This window comes from Musca vetustissima, unplaced genomic scaffold (assembly GCF_032173495.1).
Source record: "Musca vetustissima isolate MV318-11 ecotype Yass unplaced genomic scaffold, APGP_CSIRO_Mvet_v1 utg246956, whole genome shotgun sequence".
Classification (NCBI taxonomy): Eukaryota; Metazoa; Arthropoda; class Insecta; order Diptera; family Muscidae; genus Musca; species Musca vetustissima.
This window is the reverse complement of record NW_026889372.1, coordinates 2,036-11,190: the sequence shown is the minus strand read 5'-3', so window position 1 is coordinate 11,190 and position 9,155 is coordinate 2,036. Positions and strand designations below refer to the sequence as shown.

The 9,155-nt window shown below is 35.9% G+C and overlaps 1 protein-coding gene across 1 annotated transcript; it reads right to left on the bottom strand.

Moving 5' to 3' along the window:
• Positions 1-931: 931 nt before the first annotated feature.
• On the bottom strand, positions 932-6,096 carry LOC133337083 (uncharacterized; the record flags this gene model as incomplete). The annotated part of the gene is made up of 3 exons (XM_061545349.1): positions 6,061-6,096; positions 1,130-1,453; positions 932-1,078 (listed from the first exon to the last, which is right to left on the bottom strand). Coding segments are annotated over exons 1-3 (507 nt in total), but the record flags the coding sequence as incomplete, so codon positions are not given.
• Positions 6,097-9,155: the final 3,059 nt, after the last annotated feature.

Below are 9,155 nucleotides of genomic sequence, written 5' to 3'. Positions count from 1 at the left end.
GAGACAAATGTTACTATTGATGGACGATACTATTATGCGAAGAAAGAAACTGGAATAAAACCATTACCGGCTCTGGTACAACCTAAGGAAACAGACGAACAAATAGAAACCCTATCCCTTGAATTCATGAAATCTATTTCTATAAATAATACCAAAATAATAGAAACAATGCAAAAAAGAGAACGAATTAATTTTGGAATAGGCACTTCGATTTTTCTAACACTAACCATCATAATTGCCGTGATCCTTAGAAACAAGCGTTACCACAAAAATCCTGAGAGTAGCATAAAAATAACTACATCCGAAAAGGAAGACAAATTAGAGGAGATCACCACATCAGATACACCATGTCCATCGGCTGCCAAGAGGGTCAAAAGCCTAAATAATATTCCGTTTTTTTAACAAGGTGATGACAATATGTTCATACGAGGACGTATGAATTTAAAGGGGGAGGAGTTAAGGAGCAACATATTCAAATTATTTTTGTGCTAAATATGATAATATGATCAGCCATGTGAACAAGTAGTGCAAATAGTTCCCATAATAAATGATATCAGGTTACATTATGGGAATAAGATGTTTGCTAAAATAAAACTGATGACACAGCGCACGTGTCGACAATGCTGTGAGAGCGGAGTTGGCAGAGACTTGCAGCGAAGCTAGCTTAAGTTCATAAACTGTTAATTTTAGTTTAGTTGCCATTTTTAATCAATAAAGTAAAGACGTGTTGATTCTCAACACGAAGTCTTTTTTAAAAATTGAAAATAACTTAAAAAGTTTTAACTTGTACAAGTAGGACTGGCCCTACTATATATATTGTACACATGTATCCCATGTGAATGCTCAATACATCATACAGTAGACCCAATCCGACTTTACTACTTTCCTTAATGGTTTTAAATATTTTTTCTAAGTTTTATTTAACCCTTACTAAAACATTAATTGTTGAATTCATTAGCATTTCCCGTCGACCCACTCGTTTCTGATACATTACGACATTTATGCGATAGTAACCACGGGCAATGAATTGCGGTATGCTATTCTTATCCAATTTGAAATCACGCCAGGTATAGAGGCCCTGAAAAGAAAATAATTATTATTTTTTTTAATAAAAAAATCTCCATCTCACCTCCAACACCGGACACTGCCTTGGCAGTGTACCATATTTCAGAACATTATTTAACCAAATATTTAACAAATAAAATGCCGGCGCCTTGGTCTGCTCTAATAACTCACAAAAATTCACATCGAAACCCATAATTTTATGCCATTCTTCATCTCGATTGAGTTTCGTATCCACCCGCAGCATATTCCAAATTTGATGGGTTACATTCCGCTTCACCAGCAGATCGAAATTTAATGTTAAATTCCGTTTACCAATGTAGAGGGTGTAATTGGAGACATATTCACGATTATAGTCCACTTCGGTATTTATAAATTGGAAATATTTTCGCTGTAAAATAAAACAAGAAATTAAAGGACCTTTAGAAATATTTGTCTCATTGGGGCTCCAACCTTTTGCTGATGGCTATGGGAAATTTGTAGAAAAATTATTACAAGTCTATAGAAGAAAAAGATGACCCTATAGGTGTCCATTATGAGAGAGGTGTGTTCGTGTGCCTACTAAAAATTACCTACGATTGGTCATGTTGCTTTGGCTCGTTTAGTTTGTTTTTTGTTTTAGCTAATTATGAGTAATTTAAAATCAATTTCGGAATCTAAGCACACGACAATATTTATTGTTAGATAATTAAGGTAGTTTCTAAATTAGCTAATGATGCTAAATATATAATTGTAAAAAGAAATATCTCAATATTTATTCATATGGGTGATTTTTCAAGGTTCCAAAATAGTCATGAATTTTTAAACCCTTCACCACACTGTGGTACAGGGTATTATGTACTGGTGCATATGTATGTAACAGGCAAAAGGAAACGAGATAGGCACATGGTTCCTTTTGAGAATATGCATAGAATCTCTTTTTAAGTCCGTCCGTCTGTAGATGTTAAATTGTAAACAAAGTACAGGTGGGATTTATGATCCGATTTTATTTGGCCCAAGGACGAACCGTATTTAAGAAAATCGGTTCAGATTTGATTTAGCTCCCATATATATTTTCGTCCGATAGGCAATGAGGCACCAAAGTAAATGAGGCACCAAAGTCCTTATAAATCGTCCGATTTGCACCTAATTTGGCATAGCGTACTGAACTAAGGCTAGAATGATGTGTGTTAAGTTTCCAGAAAATCGGTTCAGATTTAGATATAGCTCCCATATATATTTTCATCCGATCTTTTGTAAATGGTGCACTATATTCCCTATATATCTTTCGATTTGCACGATATTTGGCATAGCGTACTTAATTGAGTCTATAATTATGTGTGATAGGATTTATGAAAATCCGTTTAGATTTAGATATAGCTCCAATATATATATTTTCGGCCGATTTAAGGTAAATGGTGCACCAAATTCCTAACTATATTTCAATTTGCACGAAATTTGGCATAGGGTACTGAATTAGGTCCAGTATGATGTGTGCTAAGTTTCGTGAAAATCGGTTCAGATTTAGATATAGGTCCCATATATATTTGCACGTCCGATTTTATGTAAATAGTTCACCGAAGCCCCTATATATCCTTCGATTTGCACGAAATTTGCCACAGCGTACTGAATGAAGTCTAGAACGACGTGTGTTAATTTTCGAATAAATCGGCTCAGATTTAGATATAGCTCCCATATATATTTGCGTCCGATTTAAGGTTAATGGGGCACCAATGTCCCTATAAATCTTTCGATTTGTTCGAAATTTGGTATAGCGTACTAAATTAAGTCTGGAGTGATGTGTGGTAAAATCGGTTCAGATTTAGATATAGCTCCCATATATATTTTCGTCGGATTATCAATTTTACTAGAAATTGTTTTCCATAAATTTGTTCTAAGGTCTGCCCGAATGAAATTAAATTTATGATAAGTTGCAGAAAGACATGAGTATGTTCCTTCGAGGGAACATTGGCAGGCAATTGTAAGGATACACATGTCCCAGTCCGACTATACTACTTTCCTTACTGGTTAAAAATATTTTTCATCGACCTATATAAGGCGTGGATTTTTAAAAATATTTTTCATTGTCACACGTGTTTGGTAATTTAGATCTTAAACGAGTGTCCATTATATTAACCAATACTATAACAATCAACGAGATAGGATAGTATAGTAACCATTTCACATAAAAATCCGCACATATCTCTCATTCCGAAATTAAAAGTAATGTGAATGTTATGTGTGGACAAAGTTTTCTTCCAACAAAATGTCTTCTTCGCACGGGACAAAAAAAAAACCAATGGTAAGAAAACAATCATCACCAACACCAGGTATGCATTGTCACGTTTCACTATAAACACTAACAAGATTTCACAGATTCTGTCCACCCCCCATTGGAATATTCGAAATATTCGAAACTCTCCCCCACCTCAACAATTGAATCTGAACTTCTTCCGCCGTGTCTAATGCAACAAGTATGTTCGGAATTTCCCTCGACAAGTGCTCGTTCACACACATCCATTCGCACAGCAAGTTGCCTGTTGTTAGTTTGTAATGACGCTGTTGCGTCTTATTGTAAAGACATCGACGACACTACGTGGTGTAAATGTGTCGCAGTTTCAATTTAATAAAAATACAACAATGACAACAACAAAAATATTGTTAAAATTACACTGCAATTTAATGCTACGGCAAGATGCTGTGCCGTGAAAAGCTTGGTGGGAAATTGTTAACAAATTTGGTATTGGTAATAGGCGATAGGGGAGGTGTACTATGTTAGACCCTTAAAAAATTATTTTAAAAAATCCATGCCTATATTAGGTCGATGAAAAAAAATATTTTTAAACCAGTGAACGGAACAGTATAGTCGGACGGGGCCGACCATATGATACCTTACACAACATCCCTACACGACATAACTTTGTGTGGTTTTTATTCTGAGCTTGGGCAATATTTCGCGGTATTTGCAACCTCTTGACCGACTAGAGGTCAGCCAATATTACTTATATCCAGTACAGGCCCTTCTAATTACTTGTCCAGATTCCCTTCACCGTGGGTTGTGTTGTGATGTTCGGCTTTCAATTGTGGCCTATAGATCGACTCGAAAAAAACATAAAAATAAATTAAGTTTTCGGTCCACTGCATCACAATATTATTATCTTCTGTTTCATCACCGAAAATTATAGGATCCTCATGGAAAATTTCAAAGCGATCCGCTCTATATTTCCGACTCTAGTATGATAATGAATGTGTTACTTAATAATATCTGAGTACGTAAGAACTTGTAAATATGTAAGTGTAACTTCCACATCCGAGTACATACGACAATATAATTGGTATCAATTTAAAGGTCAACCACTCCTTCTGAACATACTATCAACTTCACGGGTCTAGGACCTTCAGGTGCAAATATATACCCCATAGAATACAAATTTTTTACTTTTTCATACAAGAGTCAGGGTCTAATTGACCCGCTAAATATTGGCCGATCTTTATCAAAACAGGCATACTTTGGCCCGATCCCCTTCTCCGTGCAAAAATTCGAGGTGTTTGGGTCATAAGTACGCCCTCTAAAGCGACCAGAAAATCCGACAAAAATAAAATTTTTGGTCCATTTCGTCTCCTAAATATTAACCGATGTTTTCCACAAACAATAGGGGTCTTCATTGGCCAGAACCCATCCTACATGCAAAATTTCGTGAAAATTGGTCCATAACTGTGACAAATTATAATGGATAGACGAACGGACACACATGTCTAGATAGACTCAGCTTGTCGTTACAAACTTTTGGGGCTGCACAAACCTATAATACCCTGACAACATGGTTGTGTACGGTATAACAATTCACGTTTTATATAGGCCGATGAAACACCATTTACATAAAATCGGACGAAACTATATATGGAAGCTATAACTAAACCAGTACCGATTTTCACGTAACATGGCAGACATCATTCCAGACTCATTTTAGAACTTTATGCCAAATTTCGTGCTAATCGAAGGATATATAGAGACTTTGATGTATCATTTACATTAAATCGGACGAAAAAATATATGAGAGCTATATCTAAATCTGAACCGATTTTCACGAAACTTAGCACACATCATTCTATACTCAAATCAGTACGGTGTGCCAAATTTCGTCCAAATCGAACGATATAAGGGACTTTGGTATACCATTTGCCTTAAATCGGATGAACCTATATATGGGAGCTATATCTAAATCTGAACCGATTTTCTCGAAACTTGGCAGACGTCATTCTAGGCACAATTGAGTACGTGAAGCCAAATTTCGTGCAAATCGAAAGATATATATTTACTTTGGCGCACCATTTACATTAAATCGGACGAAATTATATATGGGAGCTATATCTAAACCTGGACCGATTTTCACGAAACTTGGCAGACATCACTCTGGGCATAATTGAGTACGTTATGCCAAATGTCGTGCAAATCAAAATAGTTATAGGGATTTTGGTGCACCATTTACATTAAATCGGTCGAAAATATATATGGGAGCTATATCTAAATCTGAACCGATTTTCACGAAACTTAGCACACATCTTTCTAGACTTAATTCAGTACACTGTGCCAAATATCATGCAAATCTAAAGATTTATAGGGACTTTGGTGAAACATTTACATTAAATCGGTCGAAAATATATGGGAGCTATATCTAAATCTGAACCGATTTTCACGAAACTTAGCACACATCATTCTATACTCAATTCAGTACGTTGTGCCAAGTTTCGTCCAAATCAAATGATATATAGAGACTTTGCCTTAAATCGGATGAAAATATATATGGGAGCTATATCTAAATCTGAACCAATTTTTCCCAATTTCAATAGGATTCGTTCCTGGGCCATATAAATGAGCTGTGCTAAATTTCATCCAATTCGGATAATAATGCGGCACCTATATTAGGTCGATAAAAAATTATTTATAAAAAATCCTCGCCTATGTCTGATGCCTAAAAAATATTTTTTAAAAATATCCGTCGAATCAACTATACTCACCCAAAAAGCTGCGGCAGCACACTCAGCTTCTCCCATGTCTCTAGAAATAAAGCTGAAAATTATCTCTGCCTCCCCCATTCAGGTAAGCTGGAGACAATTACATCAACATGAAACTAACGAGACAATGTTTTCTATTGCGGAATTGCCGGATAAACGAATGAATAAATTGAAATGACGACAATGACAGCGGGATGGAATTGAATGCGAATGTGTGTGCGATTGTGTGTGTGCGTATGTTAGACGTTAACGAATGTTCCAACTGTGATGATTACAATGTAACAGTGGAGAGGACATCTTACCCTCCCAAACAAAAAATAACCCCCATTCGGAATGTTTTGTATTTCAAATACCTATTACGGCGGATGTATCTTTGCCTGGACGAGAAAATGTGTGGGGTGTTTGAGTGTTCAGGTGCTCTCTCAAGCGGAAATAGATGTTCAAATTGTACAAAAATCCCTTTAATGAAATGGTATGAAATGCGTACAATTACTACGTATTCGGTGTAAATGACGGCCGCCACAAGTGCCAAGTTAAATGACGTCGAGAACAACAAACGCAACATGGGATGACATTTACCGGCATTGTTTGTCAGGTAGTTAGTATTTGGGGTTCGAAATTCATTTCAATTACAACAAAGATACTATACACAGGGTTAAGATTTTCGGAACTAGTGGTAGGTAAAAAAATATTTGTAAAAAAACTATAGGTCTGGTCCTCGAAAATATATTTTAACCAGTAAGGAAAGTAGTAAAGTCGGACGGGGCCGACTATATGATACCCTTCACCACTATGGGTATATTAAACAGGACTATTAACATGAAATTGGATGAAATAAAATATGTGATATTTATCTAAATGTGAATCTACCAAGATCTATCCATAAAGTATGTAAATCGACTTCAAACAAATATAAATAAGTCATCCGTTGGGCTATGTCTGTACTTCTAGAAAACGCAACTACGCAAATCGTACGAAACTATATATGGGAGCTATATCTAAATCAGGACCGATTTTCTCGAAACTTGGCAGACATCACTCTAGGCTTAATTCATTACGTTATGCCAAATTTCGTGCAAATCGAAAGATATATAGGGACTTTGGGGCACCATTTACATGAAATCGGACGAAACTATATATGAGACCTATATCTAAATCTGAACCGATTTTCTCGAAACTTGGCAGACATCACTCTAAGCTTAATTCAGTACGTTATGCCGAATTTCGTGCAAATCGAAAGATATATAGGGACTTTGGGGCACCATTTACATGAAATCGGACGAAACTATATATGGGAGCTATATCTAAATCTGGACCGATTTTAACGAAACTTGGCAGACATCATTCTAGACTCACTTCAGTACGTTATGCCAAATTTCGTGCAAATCGAAAGACATAAAGGGACTTTGGGGTACCATTTACATGAAATCGGACGAAACTATATATGGAAGCTATATCTAAATCAGGACCGATTTTCTCGAAACTTGGCAGACATCACTCTAGGCTTAATTCAGTACGTAATGCCAAATTTCGTGCAAATCGAAATATATATAGGGACTTTGGTGTACCATTTACTTGAAATCGGACGAAACTATATATGGGAGCTATATCTAAATCTGGACCGATGTTCACGAAACTTGGCAGGCCTCATTCTAGGCTCAATTCAGTACGTTATGCCAAATTTCGTGCAAATCGAAAGATATATGAAGACTTTGGGACACCATTTACATGAAATCGGACGAAACTATATATGGGAGCTATATCTAAATCTGGACCGATTTTCTTGAAACTTGGCAGACATCACTCTAGGCTTAATTCAATACGTTATGTCAAATTTCGTGCAAATCGAAAGATATATGAAGACTTTGGGACACCATTTACATGAAATCGGACGAAACTATATATGGGAGCTATATCTAAATCTGGACCGATTTTCACGAAACTTGGCAGACATCATTCTAGACTTAAATGATTAGGCTGTACCAAATTTCGTGTAAATCGAAAGATATGTAGGGACCGTTTACATTAAATCGGTTAAATATATATATGGGAGCTATATCTAAATCTGAACCGATTTTTCCCAATTTCAATAGGGTTCGTCCTTGGCCCGAATAAGCGACCTATGCCAAATTTCATCCAATTCGGATCATAAATGCGACCTGTACTTTGTTTACAATTTAACATGGACAGACAGACGGACGGACGGACATGCATAAATCGACTTAGAAAGTGATTCTATGTATATTCTCAAAAGGAACCATGTGTATATCTCGTTTCCTTCTGCTTGTTACAAACATATGTACAAAGACATAATACCCTGTACCACAGTGTGGTTAAGGGTATAAAAACTACAGGTCTGGTCCTCGAAAATATATTTTAATAAAAATCTACGTCTTTACTGGTTACATAAAAGAATTGAAGTCTAAGCCTATGCTAGATGTTCGAAAAATATTAAAAAAAAAAACAAAAATAGCTCGAAAAAATATACTTTTTAAAAATCCACGACAATGTCTGGGCAGCCAAAAATATATTTCTAAAAAAATCACGGCTATAGGGGTGTTTGAAAAATGTGTATTTATCCAACCCCAACATTTTTATACCCAGCCTCTTAGACATAAATAAACTGTCAAAATTTTCTAATTTTCTCATTTAGGCAGAAAAATGCTAGCAACATAAGTTATGGCAAGAAAAAAATAGCAAAAAAGTAAATTGTCACTTTTATCAAAGTGCAATCCCATAACTGAAAACCTCCTTCATTCCCCCTTCCCCACTCCCACATCATTCACTCATAATATTTTATTTTTTTTAGAAATGACACCCTGCACTCAATTTAGAAGCTTTGCCATGTGAGTCCTGAACACATATCGTTAGCCAAGACCCCAGGACAACCCAGTCCAGACCACCATCGAGAAGGACATTTAACACAAAATATATTGCCCTTACATAGCAAAAATTTTCTAAAGTGCTATAAATTCATCATGTGTGCAATGTTGCATTACCGAAAAACCGAACACCCTGGCAGTACAAACAGAAAAATAACAAAAATGCAGCCAATGCCAACAAGAGCAACAACAACTGCAAAAAAAAACTCAACTTTT